We start from the raw sequence: 24798 nt of genomic DNA, 5'->3' as shown, positions 1-24798 counted from the left end.
AGGGAATTAAGCATTCCCATGCACTTCAATTACTTTTCCAAAAAAGTTACCCTTGCTCATTAGTATGATTTCTAGAGTCGGTCAACCTGAGATTCAAATCTTAATTCTATTGTGTGCAAATGAATTTAGTCAGGGTTCTTGATGTCTTTGTTTCCTCAACTGATAAATGAGAGTAATATTTAACTTCATAGAACTGTGGGAAGGACTATAAAATTATGCTTCTGACCAGTGCCAAGTACAAGTGATCCAATGAATGGTAACTGTAAGTATTAGACAGAGGTGCCCAGGTTCTCTTGACAGATCCCTCTGTGTCTAAATCCATGAGACCAACACCTTGCAACAGATTCTATTGGTGCAGAACTTGAGGGGCAGGTTATTGGCCTTGATCCTGTTGGCACATTGCTCAGCCTAAGGGTGTTTGAAGATCAGAAGGAATGCTCTGATGAGTCAAAAGTCTCCAGAAGTAAGAAACCCAATTAAACCAGGCAGCAGATTAGCGAAGTTTACCCCTGTCACATGGGCAGGTCGCTGTTTTCTTGATGCCATCCTTGATCCCTGTCCTTGGTGATTGTTAATAAATGGAGCTGTTAGCATTTTCCAAATATGTTTGCATTTTACTAGTCCTATAATTTCCAGGACAAGAGCCCAAACTAATCAAACCAGTTTGGAAAAGCAGTGAATGGAGTCATAATCCACAACTTTAATTAACATTGAGGTTTTGAAATTGAACACACAGAAGGAAAATTAACAAACTGGCTGTACCATAACCCTTCAGTCTTTACCAGAACCATATGCACTCCCACACTCCTGTGTGATATGTATTAACATTTTTATTACAAAGGCATAGTTTTTAGAAAAAATTTTTTTATATTTTATCAAATGCTGATTTTATTTGTGCTTAGAAGGCTTCCAGTTACCGTGCTAAAGGAAGGTTAGAAAGCAACCTAGATATGTGCTAAGCCAGCATTTGAGGCGACCTGTCCAAGCATCTTGATGTAGGTAGCTTGGTCTTTCTCAACTACTTAAGATGCCAAGAAAACAAACCCGGACTTGAGGGGTTTTGGTGCTATGGTCCCTTTTCAAGCTTGGTTTGGAATGTGCTCTTGGTAAAGCGGTTTCTCCCCATGTTCCTATTGCTCTGGCTTGGTTCAGTGCAAGAGGGCCAGCAGCAGTTTCTGGAAATCCCCAGAGGTGTCTGAGCGCACCATGTCAGAGAGAGACTTCTGATACTTCTCCTGGAACTTGGCCTTTATGCCCTGCAGGTCCACCTGTAGGAAAGATAAAGGCAGGGGACATCAACATTGATAGTGTGGTCCCCACGAACAGGCAGTTCTAAGCCCTTACACTCATTTGTTCGCTATGCCTCTAAACAGCCTTGGAGGTAGAGCCACTGTTACTTCCATTTTGTAGATGGGAACAGGAAAGCTAAAGCCCGTTCCCTAGAGGTAGCAGAGGGGTCTGCGTGTATGTATATGTGCCATTAAAACTGTATTGATGGAATCCAAACCTGAACGCGAGACAATTTTTATTTTGAGTTTTTTTTTTTTTTAAGTTGTTGATGGGCCTATATTTTATTTATTTACATGTGGTGCTGAGGATTGAACCTGGTGCCTCACATACCCTAGGTAAGCACTCTATCACTGAGCCACAACCCCAGCCCTCTTTTGAGTTATTTTTGTCCTGATTTGGAAATTAATCATTCTTAGATAGAATAACTACAAAAACAGGTGGTGGGTACCACTCAGCCAGCAGGTCATCCTTTGCTGACCCTTGGTAGAAAGTAAAAGAAATTATCTTCATAGAAACCTGAGGTGAAGCATTTTTTCCCCTTATACTCTGATCAGCGTGGGTATTAGCACCCAGTCAACAAAATTCAAATCAATATCCATTTGTAGGATTTATTTTAGAGTTTAAAAACCTGGGTGCTGTCGCTGAGGATAAAACTTGGGAGAAAAACAGGTAAGAAGATTGTTCTGCTGAAGATTCTTTCCAGCTAAGAGAGAGGTAACTTGCATCAGAAAAGTTTGAAAAAAATGAGTCTCATGAAAGAAACAAAGAGCTCTCTGTAACCAGGAGTATTCTCTCTCTCTCTCTCTCTCTCTCTCTCTCTCTCTCTCTCTCTCTCTTTTGGTTTAGACTCTGCCTTGCATTGTAGACCTAGAAACTGTGGCTCAGGTATCTGATTCTTTATTCTCCTGCCCCAGTTAGAGGGCTGACCTGAGAGAGAGAGAGGAGAAGGTGGGGGAGTGAGGGATTGTTTGAAGTGGACGCCAAGCAAGAGGAGAGACTCTACTGGAGGCAGAGGGTGTGTATCCCCACCCCCCTCCCTGGCTCCTTACCTAGTGCTGGGGGAGGGCAGGGAGGTGGGGTGCAGGATGCGGACACAGTGGGGCTCTGTTCTGGCTGTGAGGGATTAAGGGATCTGGCCAAACTCCATCTAAGTGGCCAGAAGAAACTGTCTACCCAGGACACGTGGTCAATAGTGAGGTGGGACAGAGCATCCTGGAACCGAACATTCCACGGTCCACGTCAGAGTGAACGGGAACTGTGGACAGGCCCTCTGGAGGGATCCAATCTCCCTAGGGCTCTTTCAGAACCTTGGGTTGCTCTCTTGTGAACCTGACTCCTTTGAGTCCCTCAAGATCTCTGGTGTCTTGGGCTGGGAGATGCACTGGTAAGAGCCAGAGAGCCAGAGCAGGTAGGAGAGGACAGAGGAGAAGGAAAGCTCTCCAGGAGAGTGGCAGAGAGACTGGCAAAGGTGAGAGGGAGGAGAGAGAGAAACAGACTTAGAGAAGAAGACAAGTCATGGAGGAGGAGGGATAAAGGGGGAGGAGATATTCCAGGAATAGAAAGAAAAATGAAAGAACTGTCTTGCTGCGAAGTTATATTTAAAAACAGCGTTAGATGTTAAGTATTCCTCAAAAGGCATGGATCAAAATTTGGGCTGGCATCTCTCCCTCTTCCTTTAACATTTCATGGGGGAAAGATGTCTGTGGTTTTCACCTGCTTTGTTCCACCTCATCTTCCAGGGCTGCCACTGCAAAATGCCCTTTCCCCTTTGTGTCACACCCCTCTGTGACCCAATGTCCGGAAGCACTAGCTTGGCATTTTGGCAGCTGCTCCCAACTTTTTGGCTATTCATTCCTTTTTCTTTCTTAGACACATACGTTCTCTGACAGGGGACAAAAATTTGTCCATAGAGTGTAAAAAAGATCCTTAATCTTTTAGTGTATAGAGGCCACATTACTGTTCCCAGAAATAAATCATTCAAATGGCACATAAATGGATCAGCAATACTATCTGTGGTTTTAAAAAAATTGGCAGGGAGGTTGTCAATTAGGAAAAAGATGTGTGTGAAAAGGGTCCTTAGTGGGGACAATAAGGAAAAGGTTGAGAAACACTCTCTTGGGCCCTAGAGTTCCTTGGGCAAAATCATGCTTCTATGGTGTGTTCGATTTTAAAAGGCCTCTCTGAGGAACTGGGGAATCATTTGCTTATTGTCTCTGTGGCTGGGCGACCTCTTTTAGTGTCCCTGTTTTGTCTTCCTTAAAAATGGAGCCAGGCGTAGCTTCTGCAAGTTCCCCTCCACACAGCGCCACGAACTCTCCAGAGTCACAGAGGACAAAAATAGAAGCAGTTATCACTATTGTCTTTTTATAAAAAGAAATGGATTGAAGCAGAGTACAGCCTTCTACACATTCCGGGAAGGCAGGGACCGTCTCCGTTTTGCTTTTCCTATAAATAGGTCCCTAATGAAGACTACTCGTCCACGACATCAGTGGTGCCCCTAAGTGAAGGTGCAGCTGCCTCTTTGGAGTGGGGTGTGTCTTACCTCAGCCCTGGTCACGATGACGCTAATTAACGCTTCCTCATCAGTCCCCACACCTTTCATGGACTTGTACAGACGTCCGGCAAAATAGCCCTCGCGGTCCCGGGCGCATCTCACTGGGCAGGATGAGAAAAGGAGATGGTAACATGTGGACCCTACAAGGGCCCAGAGTGGCCCCTGGCGACCCTTGGAGCTGACTGAGCCCTGAGGCAGAGGTTTGGAAGGAGCTGATGTCACACTGTTTTGGAATGAAATCTGGAAGATTCCCCAGATGGAGACACCTGGGCCTTCAACCAGAGCCAGATCAAAAGCACTTCAGCAGAGTAAGAACACATCCTGCTCCCTGAAGGCTCATCCTCAGGTTTGTCCTGGGGGTTCAGGGTTCTCACCTGCAGAAATAACCATTCCTATCTCAGGGAGATCCCTGGTGCTGGAGCAGGCCTCGGCTAGCAACCTTGATAATGAAACGTCATATCTCGCAGGTTGACCCAGTGGGACTGTGGACTGCTTTCCTGGGCTCAGCCACTTTTGTGAGCCTTGCCTCCGAACCTTCTCCAGGTTCTCCATGATTTTCTCAGCCAGAGACTTGGGATGTGGGTTTGATAAGATGATTGATCCTCTCTGAAGATTGCCTTCCCATGATGCTGCTCTGTGCTCCTTTCTGACCCTCCCCAAGTCTGCCGCTTTGCTGTAGCCACAGATTAATGGAGTATGCTTTCTATGCATCAGCTGGGCGTTAGGGTACGTCTCTGCTCCTGGGCTAAATCACCATTTCTCTCCCTCCTCCAGCTCACAGGCATCGGTCGTGACTAACGCTTAAGAGGAACAGGTTATTTACTCTCGAATAATCAGTATTCTCTAAATACTTAATATCTTGATGTTTATTAATACTAAGTATAAATTCAGCATAAGTGTGGACTGTGCAAGCTTATTATGGCCTGGAATGGGGCTCTTATTTTCCAGGTTAAGTCTCTGCGTGGCTGATGCTTCTGAGCAAGGGAGGGGAGCAGGGTTAGGGAAGGAGAGCCTAGTGTGGGGGTCGGTCTCCTTTTATAGGCCACATGGCAGCCACCAGAGTTTTAGTGGAAATGAAAAGTACCAACCCAGATGTCTGGTCTCTTTATCCCAAGAACAATCCCAAAGCTCCTGGGTCGTTGTCCTTGGTAGAAACCTGTATGCTGCTTTGAAGAGCAGCATATTTGGTCCCCAGGCAATTGGCACTATTGACATCTATAAACTTTTCCTCTCCAGGCAGCATGAATGGATATGAAGCCACTGTGGGCCCAGCGTCACTGTGCTCTGTACCTACCCCAGGGTCTTTTCCCTTCACGTTCCTTTTTCCTGAGAGTATGGGAAGAAAACTTTCAACATTTCTACTGCAGATCGTCTGTCCCTGGGGAGCAGCTCATGCTGTTAGCAGCAGGAGTTCCTCAGGAGGCTGGGCGGGATAACCAGGGAAGCATGGGGTTAAGTGGCTCAGGCAAGCAGAAGGATGGGCAGCCAGCCCACATTCTGTACCTCACTCAAAAGAGCAGGGGCTCTCGAACTCCAGGGGGGACAAGATGAGAAGTGGGGGGAGTGTAATGTGGCTTCTGGGCTCCATTCCATCAGGTTTCCTCACAGGAAAGCTGGAGTGGGCCCAGGACACTGTTGTAACAGGAGATTCTGAGGCAGGTGGTCCTTGGGCCCCACGGTCATGGTAGGAGTCATTTGGTTCCAGCCTCTCTTTCTAGATTTTTGTCATAAATTGGTGTCTTTAGGAGTCAGATGGGGGCAGGGTGAGGAACGTCTAGAAACCGGAGTTGCGAAATCATGTTCTATTGTTTGTGTGGTTTGTTCGTAAGTTCTTTTCTAATTACTTTTACTTTTGGATCACCCAGTATCTCCACTCCTGCAGTTCCTGGCTCCCAATCCCAGGGATTAGCTTTTCCCTCCTCTATACTCTCCTTGTTCTCTTTGTCAATTTTTTGTTTGCTTTACTGTAGCCCAATCTTGTTGATTTGTGCGTATCCACCATGGATATTAAACTCTGGAAAAAGCAAGAACTGGTCCTTATTTGTGCTCAGTCCCTGTCCCTGTGCCCAGGCAGGTACTGAGATAATGTTAAAACATTGACCGGCTGCAAGGCCATCCTCTGACAGCACTCTGTTATTTTTCTTCTCCACACTGTGAGGACTTAGAGCTTCAGAACCAGGCCGTGACAGAGGCTTCCATCTGCTTAAGAGACCCTTCCTTAAAGCTCTAAGGACAGTGGTCCATGTGATGACTCATGTGTCCAGTGCACGTCGTGATAATACCAGGGACATTGAGGTCCCTGTACATTATAGTAGAGGCCCTGCTAATTTGAATGCAAAATGAGCATGGATGAAAAAAAAATCCCCAATTGTTGACATTGTTTAAAAAAAAAAAAAAAAAAAAAAACAACTAAAGAAGAGTTTGGAAACTGGAGAACATTTTTGAACTTCCAGGGCTGCTCGCTTGGTTCTTCCTCTTCTGGGGATGAGCCTCTCCATTCCTCGTGCCATTTGGGATGGTGCCCTGGATGCCTCGCCACAGCAGTGTGGACAATGGACAATGCCTCCATTCCAGTGCTTGCAAAAAGGAAAAGGGAGCCTGCCAGACACGGCCCTGTGCCCATCTCTCTGCTATTTCCTGCCTTTGGGCAACACGAAGAGAGAAGGTCCTGGGGTTTGCTTGGCATGACCAAGATCTAGTCTCCCTCCCCTCCCTTTCTACACAAAACTCATTCTTTGCAAATGTTGAAGGGAATCAAATGGAAAGGAAACCCTCCAGCCATCAGGCTTGTGCAAAAACTTGTCTTGATCCTAAACATGGGTAATTCTTGGGCATGTGTCATTGAGCCCTATCCTACCACCTGAGACTAGATGATGGTCCTGGGCTATTGACAAACCCTGTTTAGGACTCCCTGTCTTGGTGGGATTGTAGGGGACACTGGTGCACCATGAGATGTCTTCTTCAGGCCCGAGGCACCCCAGGGGTTGCTTACTGACTGCTCACATCTGGTGCCCTCTGCAGATTGCTGGCTTGTCCAAGGTTGCAAAGACCTCATTACTGTTTGACGTGGGGTGCAGAAACCTGGCCCCCTTGATCCACTATGACCATCCCCATTTCAGAGCTCCCTGTGGGACAGAAACAGCATCACCTAAACTGGATGCCACTTAGGTGTGTCATTCCTGAAAACCTCCTGCGTGCAGAACTCAGTCTCCCAGTCTGGCTCCAGGAAGCCCCACCTAGGACAGGGACCCTCCTAAGTTTACTTTACCTAGAGTTAAGTAGGCCTTCTGCAAGTCTCCCGATGTTTCTTCCTCAATGGATTCTTCTATGTCTTTGCCAATGAGCTGGAGAGACAAGCAAAGTCTGGCTGTTACTCTAGAATTTGCTTTTGGTTCTGGAACTCTCAGGGTCTTTCCTCTAGATGAAGTGCTAAACTCTTCCAGACTTAGTACCTCAGCTGTGGGGAGCTCCTGTCCTGGCTCTTGCTCTTCAGGGTGGGGGTGGCTGCCCCTTATTTGAGAGGGGCTCTCACTGCTGAGGAGTTAGTCCAGAGGGGACCCGCACTGGACTCGACCAGACATTTAACATAGACTGCAACAGTAATTCTTTACATCATACAGTACTTTAATTTCCAATATATTTTTTTATCCCTTCCAGTTCCAATTTCCCAGGAGATGGTGGTATAATAATCTGACCTGCATCTCCCTCGTCTCTTTGTCTTAGGACTGGGGACTCAGTCACTTATGGCTCGGGTGGAATAAGTAGAGGTTGTGAAGTTCACGATGGGGACATGATCTAACGTTCCTGACAGAGCAGGGCTGACCACATCAAAATGCCACTTTCCTTCGCTCTGGGGCGACTGCAGCTGATCTTATATTCACTGCTGGCTTGCATGTCACTCTGCACATTAGGTTTCTTTCCAAATATTTATAGAAGCTAAAGTTAGAGTAAATTGTGACTCTGCTTAACACAAATACAGCCTGGGCCAAGCTCAGGGCAGGCAAGTAGAAAGGAGAGCTCTTTGCAGGGTTTGAGCACTTTCCTCTTTCTTAGAAATGATCTTTTCAGGATATGGCACAATTGATCCTATAAATAATTGGGATCTTTGAGTACACAGCAGTGGAGCTGATGCTTTGTATTATGGAAATGTGGCTAAACAAGATATTCTTTGAGATGCAGGCACAATACATGTGAGAGGAGGAGGACCCAGATCCGTGAGGCTGTGCTGTGGGGTCCCCAGCCATGTCGCCAGAGTGGAAGGGGCAGGGGCTTGCAGTCCTGTCCCTGCCTCAGCTGCATGCCCCCAACACCCCGTCTGGGGTTTGGTCTGGAAGTTGGTAGGAAGGGATGCCTACCACTTTCCCAGAAACAGAGTTCTTCTTCTGCAGACTAAATTTGCATTTCAAGACAACCTTTTGTTCACACAGATCTGTATTTACTTAAAAAAAAAAAAAAAATCCTCACACTAAACTACTTTCTGTTTCTACTTAATACCAGGCCTGAAGAGTGATTTTCAATTTTCTGTAGACTCTCAGCCCACAAATCAGATAAAAGCAGACAAACAGCTGGTCTGAGGAGGGGAGGGGATCCTCACGCTAGCCCTGGACATTGACACCATGCTCTGTCCCCTCGGTGCTCTTCCTTGCCCAACTCCAGGGGGCACTATTCACACGCTGCACTGAGATGCTACTGCCTCCTTTTCTCTTCTGGATCCACCCCTTCCTGGAAGCTGCAGAGGCATCTCCATGGACTCTCTGGAACAGTCTGGAAACAATGGACTGACCCAGCTACTGGACTCTTCTGTGCTTACTCTTCACTTTAGTTACCACAATAATTCCTCGGGGACTTTGGACAGAATCAGGTTTTCTGATCTCAGGATAGAAACGCATTAGGAGGGTAGATTCCAAACCAGTCTCAGAGACTAAACAGGTAGCAGTACCTGTAGGGAGATTATTAGAATATAGGAGACACATCTCTCTTTTAAAATGGATGCCACAGCAGAGCCCTCTGCACTCTGGCTTTGATGACAGAGGGTCAGAGGCTCTTGATGGCTAAGGGATGTGTAAAGGGAAGGGCCAAGAGGGTGAGGTGCAGAACGGGGAGGCATGAGGCTGGTCCGTGGGTGTGTGTACACACTATTTATTCTGAGCCCTGTTCGTGGAACTGACTGTGGCTTTGTGACAGTGTAAGTGTTTCACGTTTGGTAAAACTTGGAACTGGAATAATCTTGCAGGATGCACCGGTTCTGTTGCTTGGGTTGACTGCTGAGCAAGTCAGAAGTTAAAACTCAGGCTTAGAAGGCAAAAGTAAAGGACATACCCTGAGTTTTTGTGCCAAAAATTAAAATTCAACTCTATGCCATGACAATCTAATACATAATAATTCCAGTGATCTCGTGAGTGTCTTGGTGCTCTTGGTCAGAGATCATCCAAAACTTATTGAACCTAGGTTCTAAGAACAGGGTAAATTCTAAAAAACAAGCAATGAAGATCAAGATGAATGACATTTGAGCAGGGTTTTTAGAATACACAGGTAGCATTTTAGAGCTGGTTTCATTTCAAGAATCATCACCTCTGTAGGGTGCCTTATTACCATTTGAGATTTGCTCTGATTTTTGGTCCTGTTGGTTCACATGGGGAGACGGCTAACAATTGCTAATGTTTATTGAGCACATGCATAAAGCATGCCAGGTACTATCTAATGTTTACCTCTGTGAATTCATTTGATCCTTACTAATCCTATGAAGTGGGTACCATTTAACCCACTTTTTAGGTGAGGAGACTTAGGCACAGATCTTTAAGAATTTGCCCCAAATCACACCGCTAGTGGTGTAGGGCTGGCTTCTCAAGTTTCATCATGCATCAGAATCACCTGTGGGTCTTGTTAAGTCCTGCAGATGGTTAGAACCGAACCCCAGAGAATCTGGTTCAGTGGGTCCAGGGTGGAGACTGTGAATTCTCATTTTTAACAGGTTGTCAGGTGATACTGATGCTGCTGTTTTGGAATCAACTTAGAGATATCGGCTCAGAGTGCGTCCTTGCAGGTAGTCACTAGTTCATACAGTTGAACATGTGCACGCACACACACAACACACATACTCGTGTGTGAGTCTCTGGTGATCACCAATGACAGGCATCCTCGGAAACTCCATTAGTGGCCCCCATTGTGTGAAGGAGGACCATGGTCCTCCAGCTCAGGCCAGAGGACTGCAGGCCCAGAGAGCAGGGGATGCTGGTTTGGCTGCCTTTGATCACAACTCTGGGCACGATTTGAAAGCAGAGGCCACTCAAGGCTTACATACAGTAATGATAAAATCCCAAAGCCTTGCTGTCTTTTCATCTACAGGCAGCTCACAGGAAAGGCTATTTCGAGTGAGGAGCAGCCAGCTCCAGCTGAGGTAGGCGCTCGGGCCGGGGAGGCTTGGAGTTCTCATCCTCTTTCTGCTACCGACTTGCTGTGTGGTCCTGATAAGTTACAGATGGCTCCTCACTCGGAGGACTTGCCTGTCCAACAGTTACAGGCCCCCACAGCTGTTCAGTCTACGTTACAGTGATGATATTGTCGTGAAATTGAAATGAAACACATGGCGCAGAAGTGCTTTGAACAGGTAAAGCCATTCTACGAAAATAAAATAGGAGGCAAAAAAAAGGGGCAAACATTCAATGCTCCACTGAGAGCTTTTTGCAAATCCAAGATTATTTTTCAAGGAAGGACTTATCACTAAGTACTCTGAAAGTGCGAAACTCACTTTGTTGGCTTAAAATGATCATGAGATTAAAAACGCAGTTTATGCACGTCTTTGCATGAGGGATCTCACGTCTCTCTTGAGAATTGTGGGTACACTGTGAACCCAGTTGGAATACTACTCCTAATAAGACGAGTTTACAACCTGTCAGATATTGTTCTGAGCCTTTGTCTTATTTAACTACTAAAATAGCTCTCTGAGGCTGGGGATAGTGATGCTCCAGTTCCTGATTTACAGAAGAGGCTAGAAGAGGTTTGGTCACTTGCCAGTGGTAGAACCAGCATTTGCACCTGGGCCCCGGGCTCTAGAGTTTTGCTCCTAAACATATTACTTCTGCATGTCCCTGATATCCCAGGGTATCCCAGCCTTAGCTTTTAGGGGCTGTCCTGGGCCTTACGCGTCCCCACCACTGAGAACCACTACTGCATGTGATTTTCCAGTTCTCTATCCCAGGTCTTGGCTTCCTTTGGAAATAACTCAGGATATTTCTGAGGGCGCACTCTCCCCTTACTTACAATTTGATAGGCTTGAAAGGTGGCTCGTAACTGCTTGTAGCTCCTTTGGGCCAGGACTTCATTGAAGGCAAGCTCATCCGTGCCCCAGCGGCCTTCCCCTGCCTGGACGCAAACAATTTGGAAAAGACTTTGTGAAAAGATTGAATATTGAGTGCTATCATGAGACCTCACTTAGAGGCAATTATAAAACACAAGTTGAATAAAAGTCAAATGGATTGACAAAGCACTTTGAGCATCTAACCCACAAACATACGTCATATATTTATATTATTTATATTTTTCCTTGTTCCGAAATGGATCCAGGTTAACTCCAGAGTATAAGAATAGGAACAATTCCTTACATAAGATCTGAACAGATCTAAGCATATATTTATTCCTTAAAGGTCACACTTACTTCCCAAGTAACTCCCGTATGCATGAAATAAGGAAATGTTTCTTGAACACAATGCTAATAATTTAAAAAACAAAAGAATTTGTGGAGACTGGCACATTAGCACACTTACATCATACAGATCCTTGGCATCCTGACCAGCCAGATCCTTGTCCACATCATCTCCTTCATCACGATTAGCCTAGAAAAATCGATACATTGTTATTTACTTGAGTTTCTACTGGACCACAGCCTTGGGACGCTGAGGGTGATTTCAGAGCGACCTGAAGCTCAGTTCAGCCTGGCAAACCGTCAAGGGCTGCTCTTTGCTGCCATCTTTTGGGCATGACTGATAAACAGTGTTGCTTCTGCAAAAACGCTTGTGGAAATCAGGGTCACTCAGGAACCCCCTGACCCCAGAGCAGGCTGATGGAATGACCTCAGTGACCCACAACCTGGTTACAATCCCCTTTCTCGGAATGTGGGTAGAAGCAGTGGACACAGAGATGTCGCTACTGTGGTTATGTTACGAGAGGTGGCCTGGGGGATTTTTGTAGATGTCATTTGGGTCCCTAATCAGTTGAATGGATCAAAAGGAGGTTGTTCTTGGTGGGCCTAACCCAATCAGGACTCTCTTAAAAGTGAGAGATGGGAGTAGTCGGAGAGATGAGCTTCTGCTAGCCTGGAAGAAACCAAACAGCTGTGTTGCAAACTGTTCCTGGGGGCCACGTGGCCAGGAGCTGCAGGTGGTCTCCAGTGACTGAGGGTGGTCTCTGGTTGACAGCTGGGAAGTGAACAGGAGGACCAGGAATTCTCCCTGAGCTTCAGGTGAGATGGCAACCCTGGCCCAAACCTGGATTGCAGCCTGGTGAGACCCTGAGCAAAGGACACAGCCAACCCATCCCTGGACTTCTGACCCAGGGCCAGGGTGAGACAGTAGATCTAGGTTGTTTTGAGCTGCTTAGTTTGTGGCGATTTGTGATGCAGCTGGAGAAAACTTGTGCGACCTTCCTGCGGCCATTGATGCCTGCTTCTTCGGTTCTTTTCTGTCAGTCTGTCCACAGTGGGATAAATGAAATGCAAGAAATGCACAGAGCTCAAATAGATGGCTATGTCAGTGACACACAGGTGCTATCCACCTGGAGACCCTGGAGCAGGGGGGCTGTGTCCCTGGCGGAGTTTCCCGCAGCGGTTCCTACAGGCCTAGACTCAGGATGGATCCTAGAAGTAGGGGCAGATTTGTGGTGTGGAAAGGACCTGGTTTAGGGTCAGATGGTCAGTTCTTGCACCTGGGCTGGGTCTCACCATCTCTGGAGGCCTGACTTTTCTCGTTGGCCAAATGAGGTGGTTATGCTTAATGAGGTAATTCATTTACCAAAAGGCTTTGTGAACGGCATGTGACTGGGCAGATTGATATGAGGAGAAATCCCAGTCAAATAACTTCCTGGTCCCTGGGCTGATGAAGCAAGGGTTGATGACTTTTAATAAAAGAAGGAAACATTAATCTACTTTGCCTTTCTTGTCATGGTACCGTGTGGCCAAGAATGATCCCCTCAGACGGTGACGCAGGCGAGACCTGTTTACTCTTACCTGTAGCAGGGACACCAGGATCTTTTTCAGGTTGCCACTTGTGTCACCTTTGACATCTGATTCAAGGCTCCTGTCAAACACTTTTAAAGAAGCAAAAGGGAGAGGAGAAAGCAGATGATTCAGTTCCTGGAGGTATTTTGAAAGAGACGGACTTTATCCAAAGTCAGAATAAAAAGTCACTCACGCCTTTGGTAGGCCTCTTTGATGGCGCTGATTTCCTGGAAGAAAATTAAAACAAATCAATATCCAAGGTGGAATCAATCAGCAAGAGGCAGAGGCACACCAACCAGGCAGATGTCTGTTTCCAGACACAGGGGTGTCTGCCTGACTTCTTAGGATGGTCATTCCTGTGGGACTTGCCCACAGGTCTGAGGCAATTTCCTGGGGTGTGGAGGGACCCTCTTTGCGTAAACACTTCAGACACATAAGTAACACATACATACAGTCTCCTTAGATACAGAAACAACCTAGGTGTCCATCAATGAATGTATGGATAAAAAATGTGTTATATTTGCACAATGGAATACGATGCAGCCATGAAAAGAATGAATTCCTGTCATTTGTGACAACATGCTTGAGCCTGGAGGACATTATGTTAAGTGAAATAATTCAGGCACAAACAAGTATCACACGAAGTCACTCATTTTTGGAATTTTAAAAAATTGGTCTCGTGGAAGTTAAGAGTAGAATGGCGGCTACCAGAGTCTGGGGGGAGAGGGAAGAGGAAGGAATGGGGGAGGTTGATTGATGGGCACTAAGTTACAATGAGAAGGGACTAAGAAGTTCTCCTGTGCTACTGCATAGCAGGATGACTGCAGCCAACAATAATATACTGTATACTTCTAAATAGCCAGAAGAGAGGCTTTTGAATGTTCTCACTACAAAGAAATAATGTTTGAGGTGATGGATATGCTACTTATTCAATTGTGATCATTATGCATTGTATGCATGTGTCAAAATGTCATACTGTATTCCACAAATACGTACAATGATTCCATGTCAATTAAATATGAAAAGGTGGACATATTACAGCTGGACCTTTCACTACCTCCAGGCCAGTCTCAGTGGCCCATATCCACCCACATAGTCAGCATGAGAAGTTTAGTGTGGGCCAGGTGCAAGGGCACATGCCTGTAATCCCAGCAGCTCAGGAGGCTGAGGCAGGAGGATCGTGAGTTCAAATCCAGCCTCAGCAAAAGCGAGGTGCTGAGCAACTCAGTGAGACCCTGTCTCTAAATAAAATACAAAAAAGGGCTGGGGATGTGGCTCAGGGGTTGAGCGCCCCTGGGTTCAATCCCCCATAAAAAAAAAGTTCCCTGTGGATCTTCCCAAATACTTTCCTTTGCATTTGCGGAGGGCTAGGGTTAGAGTTAGGGTGACTTCTAAAGCATGTGGGATGGTTTCGTGTGTGTGCCATGCGTTTAGAGGTGGGTGGGACCTTATCATTCTGCGACTCGCTTCTTGTCTCCACAGTGACCTGGAGATCCAGCTGTCCTTGTGTGTAGTCAACTCCTGTTTTTAAAGGGAGACAAAGTGTTCTGTCCTACAAGAGGTTGTGGTTTAGCCAGTCACCCACTGATGGCTGCTTAGGTTATTTCTAGTTTTTTTGCCACTTCAAACAAGGCTTCACTCAGGGGATGCCTTGCTGCCAGGGCATGAAGCTCGAGGGACTGTTTCACACTGAATGTCCTCCGCCGCTGCCTCGGGAGTTGCCTCAGTTTCCACTGGAAACACAGTGTACCAGAGCAGCTTGCCCACAGCGTCCCTTCGTCCGGGGCAGTGGTGGCAGGAGCAGGTGGGGACAGCAGGTGAGGAGCCACCTGCTGGCTCTGATGGTAGAGGGAGGGCAACCAGGAGATGGGCCCGCCGAGCCCACCCGAGGACCTGCCTCCGCCTGGTGCCTGCTTTCTCTCTGCTTTTCTTCTCTTTATCATCAGACCTCTTTGATGGAAAGAAAGGACTTGCTTATTGCTTGGATCTTAAAGAAATCAGGCCAAGGCGAGAAGAAGAATAAGAAAATTAACCTTTTTCGCAAAGGCAGGAGCTGATTGCCCCACACTGGACACCTCGCTGCGGGGACCTTAGTCCATCTGGGAAGGGCGGTATGAACGGGGAAAGCAGTGTGACCCTGGGTCCATGGCATCACCAGGGGTGGGTGGTAACCTGACTCTGAGGCACTATCCTAGCTGGAATCAGGAAGGAGCACGAGGATGTGGAGGAGAAGGGTTTACAACCTTAGCGTGGGGTGTGCTGGAACTCTGGGCGGAGAGGCTGAGGCTGCGCCCTGGGCTGAACAGAGTCAGCAGGTGCCGGCACTCAAGGCTTCAAAGAATGCCCAGCATCAAAGCCCTGCTTCAGATCTTGCTGTCTGCCCCAACACTGACGCTCCTCCGGGGAGGCCTCAGGATGGGGACTTTTTGGCATTTTTCTTGCTGGGTCTCCCCATTCCTCTGTGATGGGTGGTTGTGGAAGAAGAAGGGGTCACCTACTGATGATTTGTGGACTCTCTTTACTCTCGATGAAGTTCTTGACCTTCCTGGCTTCTGGGACTAAAGACGAATTGGCTTCTGCTGGGGCTTTTTTTAGCACGTGAAATGATGGCGTGAGCCCGAGGGACCTTGTATCAGTGGATAGAAGAATCCTGCAGGGAGGTGCTGGCGGCCACTAGGGTTGTTCACTGGGGTCCTGACTCCACCTACCTTTAGGTTGGTTATGGTCTTTTAACAGCCACGGACGAGGCACTGACAAACACACTTGGGTTACCTACAGCACTATTCATGCCCAAGGGTCCCCAAAGCCAGGCAGGGAGAGGGAAATAGAACCAAGTTAGAGAAACAAAAGCTGGATTGACACAGCTCTTCTGGAAGGATCTGTTCTATCAAGCAGGGGTAGCAACACCAAGACTGACCTATGGAAGTCTAGACGAGACATCCGCTCTCCATGGGCCAAGTGGACACCTCTCTGTCCAGACTCCTGCTCACCCGTGGACAGAAGGCAGGGAAGTGGCTTCCCTCCAGGGTCTGCCGCCACCTCTGGCAGGTGTGTGGACTCCTGCTTACGTGGGACTGACCTTATTGGTTCTTGTGCACAGGATCTCGATGAGCACATCCTCGTCTGTGCCCACACCCTTCATGGCCTTCTGCAGCCGTCGGGCATCATATTCACTGGGTCTGTCCAGCAGGGCCAAGGCTGTCTTCTCGAAGTTTCCACTCAGCTCACTCTTGAGCACCTCCTCCAGGTCCTAAAGGAAACACAGAGACCTGTTTGGGAGTGACTGGGAGGAGATGGACAGGTGTCTCCCTGCACTATTGTGTGTGCTCAGGCCTGACAGGAAACCTACCTTGGACACGTACAGAGGGACTTGGAAAAAGTGACCTACTCTTGAGAACAGCGGTCACCATGACTGTCCATCCAGTCTCTCAGCAAGGCTGGCAGAGAGACCAAGAGGAGACTTCCCACTCAGGGTCGGAGACTCCAGAGATGGATCACTGGGACAGCAGTATTTGCAGAACATTCTAGGGTTCAGAGACCTTTCTCAACTGATCCTCAAGACAACCCTGAAAAACTAGCAGAAGTATTGGCCCTGTCCTCATTCACTGAATCTCAGAAGATGAAGGATTTGCTTGCCAAACATTCAACTAGAAAGGATTGAAAGGCAGGTCTGTTTTCTCTAGAGGGATCTGATAATTTACCATCCAAACTGGGCTAGTTTTGATAAGAAAGGGGGCTGTTTTAAATCATTGTGGCAGACAGCAGGAGTAAACAGGGACTCCCTTGATCAAGCCAGACGTACAGTCACTCCAGTTAACCTGTTAAACCCCGAGAGGGATGCATGTGAGAAAGAGCTCAGACAGGCAGTGTCAGGGAGATTCCCCCTGGCTCCCTGTTTTTGGGGGGCATACTCTTCCCCTTTTCTTAGAGCACCCTGTCGTCATGGTGAGGGAACTGCCTTTTTCTACCTGTCCCTCTCTGATGAGGGGGTTGAATAAGGACAAGGTCCAGAGGGGGGAAGTCAGTCCATGCGCCCAACTTACATGAAGGATCCTCCACACAGCCACAGCCCAGGATGGGTCAGATCAGAGGCCCGCAGCTCCGTGGGCATCTCAGAGGCCCCATCGAGCTGGCTACTCAGTAGCAGGGCTGATGGCTAAGGGTACAGTCACAGCAGCATTGTGACCTTGGAAAACTTAATTTCATCAACAGGGAATTTTCTTTTCTAGAAGATGGGAAGAATAACCAGACTTATAGGATTGATAGGAAATTTAAATGAGAGATCCATGCAAATAATGAACATGGTACCTGGCATATTTGAAATGCTCAATAAGTACTTATTAATAATCTGCATATTATATAAATATTATCATTGTTAGCCTATGCTGAAAGGAATGTCTTGAGAGGAGGCAAATCAACTGTTTATCAAATGAACCTCTGAGTCCTGGGCCTGGGAAAAAAATCCAGATTTTTGTTTGAGGCCTTGGGATTTACCATGTTAAGAGGGCTGTAATATGACACCTCTGTCCCGGCTGCTACCTCTCCCTTTAATACTGCATCCTGTGACCTTTGCTCAGGACTCTGTGGTGTACATCCACCTGGAAACCGGAAACCCTTTTCTAGGTCAGAATGGCATTATACAGAACTGCAGAGAAGAGAAATCCCAGGTGACTGCTCTCGGAAGCCACAAGCCTGGAAATAAATCCTTGTGTGTTTATATTCTGTTGGGCGAGAGAGAAGCAGACTTGGGACTCCTCAGCTCCCCTCCTGGCTTTCCTGCTAACCAGTCGTGTGGCCTTGGGGTGGCTATTCTCCTCGGAGCTCAGCTGGGATGGGGACTCAGATTTCATCCTCTTGGGCACACTCATACTCTGTGAGCATCCCTTCCTTGGTCTCAGCTCTCTGACACCCAGCTGCGAAGCAGAAAGGCAGCCCGGATCGGCAGACGGGCACCCTGTTCCAGGCTGGAACACGCCCTCTGTAGCTTCAGCAGGGACCCCAGGACCTCCTTTCTCCTACTGCAGGATGAAGGTGGAGGAGCCTTGTGCCTGACCTTCCATCTTGGTGGGGTGGACACAGATGGGCAAGTGGGGCTGCTAGGGTTTTGCCATGTGGACCAGGATCAAAATCCCTCTTTATTCAAGTCAATTAAATGCGGTTGCACGGAGACTCTCTTATTTTCACACACACAAAAAATGGCATTGACAGGCCTGCTGATGAGGAAAGAAGCAGGAAAAGCATGAAAGCTCAGCCTGGCTGTTTAGAATATGAGGAAATAGCTCTGCTCCCGGCCCTGAGTCCTCCAGGAATGACGGGCGCTGGCCCTGAAGTCAGAGACTTAGATGTGAGCCGGCTGCCTTTCCCCTCCTGTGTTCATGAGTTCACACAAGTCCTTGGAACATGTGAGCTTTTCCTTTCCTGTCTCTGCACTGGGAGCAATCCTACCCATCATAGCTTCCCTTTGTTGGTATGTGCTGATGTTATCTTGTTTGATAAACCAGCAACCTGAGAAGGGAGGGAAGTGACCATCTTTATGTGTGAGGAGACCAAGGCCTAAAGAGACTGTTACCTGCCCAGTGTCAAATAAGGAGGAGAACCCATCTTTCTTTCTACATGTCTGTTTACCTGCCTGGTTATTGAAATGGGAAAGGTTTTATAAATATGGATGAGACTACACCATAATGGTGGATATTCACTCTGCATAATGATAATTGGAGTGACATTATGAAAAGGTTAAATTGTGTTCATTATACATTAATAAAGAAACAAGAAAGCCTAATGCATATTTTAAGATTCCTCTACATAACTGCATCATCAACAAGAAGAATTTTCAAATGGGAATAAATAAAAAGAAAGAAAAAAAGTGTTGATGGGAATGAAGAGTTTTTTTTTTTAAGTTTTCTGTAACAATATTTATGAAGACCATATCATTCTTGAAGAGAGTTGAATATATGAAAAATTTGTGCATAAAAACCCACCCTGGGAAACTGATTTTCAAATCCCTGACCCATCTCTAAGTTATTATGTGGAATTAGTCCAAATTGAATGAAAAAATGACTAAGGGCTTAATAGAAAAATGAAGTCAATATAAAAAATAATGAGTTAAAGAGTATTGATTGTATAAGCTATTAAGTTAGCAAAGCAATTTCAGGTTTCCTGAAGTCAATTACAAGTTTTAAATGGTTATTTCAGTTTTTCTCCTGGGATAACTCAATAAAGCTTTGAAGACATTATCCGTGGCTGGGGGAGTGTGGAGGAAGCAGACGGTGGAGGCCACCCTGGTGCACCCCACAATCACCTTGCCGTACTTCTCCCTGTACTTCTGCTTTATCTGCTGCCTCTGGTCCGAGGTCCTACTTGACAAAATTTCAATGATGGTGGCTTCATCTGTTCCTAAAGTACGGGAGAGAGAAGCAAAGCCAGAGTGAGCAAGACACAAGATAGAGAGTACCAAGTCAGTCAAGTCGGAGGCCATGACTCACGGCTTCAAGGTGATCAGAGGCTGCGGTGGAATGAGGTGGCCCCTTTAGCTCTAATGTCCTGTGCTGAAAAGTGTGCTCTCAGCACTCACTCTGACAAAGTGCATTGAGCCCTCTCTCTGCAGGAAGCACAGTGCAATGCATCCTAGTGGAAAGAGGAACACATATAGCTGATCCCTCATTTCAGTCCTAGAGAAGCAAAAGCACATTCACACAAAACTTGTGCATGAATTTTCTTTTTTTGTTTGTTCTTTTTAGTTTTTAGAATGTATTTTAACATATCATACGTACATGTAGTATAACTTCCTGCTCTTGTGGTTGTACATGATGTGGAGTTACACTGGTCATGTATTCATATATGAACAGGAAAGTTATGTCCCACTCATTCCACTGTCTTTCCCATTCCCATGCCCTGCCTTCTCTTCATTCCCCTTTGTCTCATCCAGTTACCTTCCATTCTTCCCTCCCTCACACCCTGCATGAATTTTCATAGCAGCATTATTCCTAATGGCCAAAAGGTAGAGACAACCCCAAACTCCATCAATGGACAAATGGATAAGCAAAATATAGTATATCCACATAAAAGAATATTATTTGTCCAGAAAAAAGAATAAAGTGCTGGAAAATAAAGATGAACCTTGAAAACCTTATGCTAAGTAAAAGAAGTCAGGCACAGAAAACTACATATGAAATTCCATTCATATGCAATTCCAGAATAGGGAAACCCATAGAGGCAGAAAGTAGATTAGTGGCTGTGGGGCATTTCAGTGCCCCTGAAGTGGAAGATCCAAAGTTACCTCTGGGTGCCCACCTTCTGTCTCCTTTGCTTTCCAACATCACTAAGTCCCATCTGTCTCGCCTTTGAGATAACTCTTGCATCTGTCCCTCTCCTTCATTCCCACCACCACTGCCTAGTAGGTCCTGATTGCTTTTAGTCTTTCTGATGCCAGGCTCCACACTCCACCCTGGACCGCATATGTGCTCATCTCACTTCACAATTTAAATACCTTTGGTGATTCCTCATGACTTCTGGAATCAAATCAGAATCCCTCAGTGGAGCATCAAGACTTCCTGTAATTTGGTCTCAAACCCATCCCTGCTGTCACGGACACAGAACTCACTTTATCTCAACCACATTGGCCAGTGGATCAAGGGCTTTTATAAACCTTGAAGAACTAAGTTCCAGCTTCCTCTGTTTCTCCTTAGCCCATTGCTTACAGAGCTCTAGGATCCTTGCAGTGATTATAGGATTGCCTGAGTGAGACATTCTGAGCCTGGTGGCTGGGTCACGGGGAGTGGTCATTAAATGGTAGTGTGTACTATTACAGCGCCAATTATGGCCATATTTCTTGGGCCATAATTGGATGCTTGGAGAGTGGCATCTGTCTGGCACACCAGAACTGTTTTCCAAGTGTATCATTGAAGGTATAAAAAGTGACTTGGGACCTTTTTATTTTAATAGTTTCAAATTTATTTTAATGTGAACCTAGTGTTTAAAATAGAGCTAAAATGAGTTGATTAAAAGAAAAATGCTAAGTTAATAGTACTCAGATCAGCAAAAATCATGGAAGTTCAATGGTTGAGGTCTAGATTGGATTGTTGACTGGATAGTTGATTCTTTGGTGACAGATTGTGTCTTATGGTTGAAACCCCACCCCCCAGTGGGTATTTGCTGTACTTACTATTTTCCAAATATCTGTTGTATTGTCTTGCACTAATTTGATTTGATTCTTTTTTTTTTTTTTTTTTTTTTTTTTTTTGGTGGTACTGGGGACTGAACCCAGGGGCACTTATCCACTGAGCCACATCTCCAGCCCTTTTTAATATTTTTATTTAGAGACAAGCTCTCACGAAGTTGCTTAGGCCCTCACTAAGTTGCTGAGGCTGGCTTTGAACTCGTGATCCTTTTGCCTCAGCCTCTCAGGCTGCTGGGATTACAAGTGTATGCCACTGTGCCCAGCTGCACTGCCTGGAGAACATCTTTGTATGGTCACTCTTCCCACAGATGACCCCTTCCCTTTGTTGATGACCCTAGATCAACCCCTCTGGTCCTCTGAGTTACGATCTTATTGTCAATTGCCCACGGTCATCTATGTGGCTGGGACTTTCTCTGAAGGCAGGGTCTCTATCCCCTTCTCTGGTCCTGTCCCAATGCACTGACCTGCTGTGTGCTGGGGGGGAAGCTCCATCACCGTGAGGCTAGGAGCACCACTGGTCTCGGAGGGTCTAGGGATATATCCAATGTTTTGCCATCTTGTTTGAATGACATACAAGAGGACTTTAGCAGCCAGTTGTAGGTGGAAGAGGCAAGGAAAGTCTGTTTGATTGGAGGGAGAAGTGAAGAGAGGGGCTGCTGGCTCATGGTCAGGTCTTGCCCAACACAGGGGAGAAAGAAGAGCAACTGAAGTTCTTGATTCTTGTACAACTCGTGAGTTTCCATGATCTCCTACCTCAGAGTGGGCTGTTACTCCAGATTTTTCTACATGGAGGACCTCAGTGCTATATTCTGGTGAGAGGAAGTGGGCAGGGAGGTGAGGGGACTTGTTTGAACCTGAATTTTTGTGGAACAAATGCTCTTTTTCCTTGGTTTACATCATTCAGAAGCAGCTTTGTTAGAGGCAATGGAGACCAGGAATGGGCTGAAGCCATTTCCCTTATCCCATGGTCAAATATCAGTTGATCCTATGCTTCTGAAGTCAGAGGTGGGTGCAAGTAGACAGCAGGTTCCGTGGGAAGACTCCAGGTTTCAGGGAAGAGCATCTCCTTGGTCACCAAACCCCTTTTCTACTGTTCCTGTCATACGCCCCAAGTTCTCTGCTATTGGAACTTAAGCTAAGGCAGTCTCTTGAAGGCGCCCATTGGAACTGGTATATAGACCAGCACATGAACTTTAGCAGAGAATAGCTCATGGAGATCACTTGTTCCCTAGCAGGCCCGAGGGATGAGAAGCAACTGGTGTGGAAGGAGAAGGATGACCTTTGGGGTCAGACTGGACTTCCAGCTCTGCCCCACATGAGCCAAAAGATGCTGGACTCTTGGGCTCTATTGTCCCAGCCTGTAGCAGATGTGGCATCTGCTACCTTGGAAATGGAGTGAGTTGAAGTTGAGATGTGCTGGGAATGCAAAATGCAGACTGGATTTCAACAACTTCATATATAGAGAAAGGGTGAGATATCTCATTAATAACTTTATGTTGGGGCTGGGGATACAGCTCAGTTGGTAGAGTGCTTGCCTTGCATGCACAAGGCCCTGGGTTCAATCCCCAGCACTGCACACACACACACAAAAGATTTTATGTTGATTGCCTGTTACTTCAAAATGATAATATTTTGGGTCAAATAAAATTTAGTTAAAATTAATTTCACCTGTTTCTTCATTTTAAAAATGTGGCTTCTAGAAAATTTGAATTTACATGTTTGGCTCACCAGACAGCACTGCCCTGTGGAGCCTTGTCTCCCTGCCAGTGGATGAGATCATAATACTGATCTCTCAGGGGCTTTGAGAGGAGGGAGCCTCTGAAAATTCCTGCCTAGACAACAGTAAAGCTCTGTCCTGTGTTAGTACTTTGTCCATCCTGGGCCCTGCAACAGCATGCACATTTCCACAGGAAGGGGTACACTGGCAGAACCTCCTATCCAAAGCTCCCTGTATCCTGGCTGTTGAAGAGGCACCTGCAGGGGTTGTGTTGTGTCCCCACAAAGTGCAGTGTTGAAGTCCTACCCCTCAGTACTGCAGAATGGAGCCTTATTTGCAAATAGGGTCTTTACAAGGTCATCAAGTCAAAGTGAAGTCATGAGGGCGTCCTGATTCAATATGACTAGGGTCTTTATTAGAAGGAGAAATCTGGACACAGAGAAGGATACACACAGAGGGAGGATGACACAAGAAGACACACAAGGAGAGTGCCCCGTGAGGGAAAGGAGAGGAGAGAGGCATCTACAAGCCACAGAAACCAGAGGCTACTAGGAACTGGAGGGAGGCAAGGAGCATCCACCCCTACTGCCTTCAGGGGGCACCTTGTCCTGCTGACCCTTTGATTTTGGACTTCTGTTTTCCAGAACTGTGCAATGATAAATTTCTGTTGTTTAAGCCACCTGGTGCATGATACTTGCTTATGGCAGCTCTAAGAAACAAATATGCCTACTATCCTCAGCAATGCCTCAAGGTGTCAAGGGAAGAACAATAAACCCTTTGTCACAGCCCAAAATCTGGAAATTCCTGCAGTTGCTGCTGACTAGTCTGACTCTTATGGTCTGCTGTCTCTGAAGGGCATGTGCCGGTAACTTTTGAATGGAGAGTTGGGAAATTGAACAGGTGGCATTATCACACTCGATAAGGGAAGCCTGGGAAGGCTGATATATTCTGATTGACGGGTTGGTAGCAGGAAAAATTCTGGGCCATGGGTGTGGGCATGGGATGGAGAGGACCTGGCTGGAGAAGGAGTGAGAGGAAAAGGAAGCTGGCAAAACTTGAGATGTTTCCCCCTTGCCTCAACTCTGGCATCAGCCCTCAAAATCATCTTTGGAAAGGCTCAGCAGGGACTTAGGTCTGGCCTGGAAGTTAGAGAGTTTTCTAACTCTGGCAAGACCACCAGCTTTGTGTTCTTGGACCACTCACTTCATCTCAAGGATTATTTCCACCTCTATAATTCTGGGAAGATTCAGCTGTTTGATTCCAACTGGAAAAATAGAAAAGCCTGGGATGACTTCACTTGCAAAAGTTAATTCACTTGCAGGAATTAATTGCTCATTCTGGTTCGGATCCAACACCATTATTTACATTGTTCCTCTTCATTTCCTCCCGGAGCTTCACCTACGTAATGTGTATCCAGTTACTTAGTCTGTGATGTTATGATCAATTTTTAAATTTCCAAGTGCCAGAAATCTCACCTCGAAAGGGATTTCTTTTTCTCATAACCATCACCAGAGCTTGCCCCTTTGGGTCCAGCAAGATCTTCCATGTAGGCGGCTCCTTCCTGTCCATGTCAAGGGCCTCACACCTCAGGCCTGTATTCTGGCAGTGCCATCCGCAGTGCCATCCCTGGGAGGAGCTTCCCACTTCCACGTGGTCCACTGGGTGTGTTGGGCTGGCAGGAACCTGGGGCTCATCCTCGGCTCCCTCTTTTCCCTTGCCACACATCCAGCTAGTCACTCCAAAGCCCCTCTCGTCCAAGGCCTTGGTACCTCTCAAGTCTACCTGCTCCTCTCCATCATCACCTCCACCATATTGCCCAGAAGAACCGCGGACACTGCCTACACGGCGGG

The 24798-nt window shown here is 46.6% G+C and overlaps 1 protein-coding gene across 1 annotated transcript in view; it reads right to left on the bottom strand.

Moving 5' to 3' along the window:
* Positions 1-740: 740 nt before the first annotated feature.
* The window catches only part of Anxa13 (annexin A13), a 54402-nt gene continuing 30344 nt past the window's right edge, over positions 741-24798 (bottom strand). Inside the window, exons 4-12 of the mRNA XM_047539285.1 lie at positions 19354-19448; positions 16135-16305; positions 13249-13282; positions 13065-13144; positions 11608-11676; positions 11105-11206; positions 7113-7188; positions 3833-3945; positions 741-1268 (exon numbers count right to left, since the gene is read on the bottom strand). Coding sequence (XP_047395241.1) covers positions 1149-1268; positions 3833-3945; positions 7113-7188; positions 11105-11206; positions 11608-11676; positions 13065-13144; positions 13249-13282; positions 16135-16305; positions 19354-19448 — 860 coding nt within the window. The 3' untranslated portion in view covers positions 741-1148. The remainder of the gene's footprint in view (positions 1269-3832; positions 3946-7112; positions 7189-11104; positions 11207-11607; positions 11677-13064; positions 13145-13248; positions 13283-16134; positions 16306-19353; positions 19449-24798) is intronic.

The sequence above is a fragment of the Sciurus carolinensis genome, chromosome 1 (assembly GCF_902686445.1).
Source record: "Sciurus carolinensis chromosome 1, mSciCar1.2, whole genome shotgun sequence".
Classification (NCBI taxonomy): Eukaryota; Metazoa; Chordata; class Mammalia; order Rodentia; family Sciuridae; genus Sciurus; species Sciurus carolinensis.
Note: the sequence above shows the minus strand (reverse complement) of the source record. Positions and strands in the feature narration are given on the sequence as shown.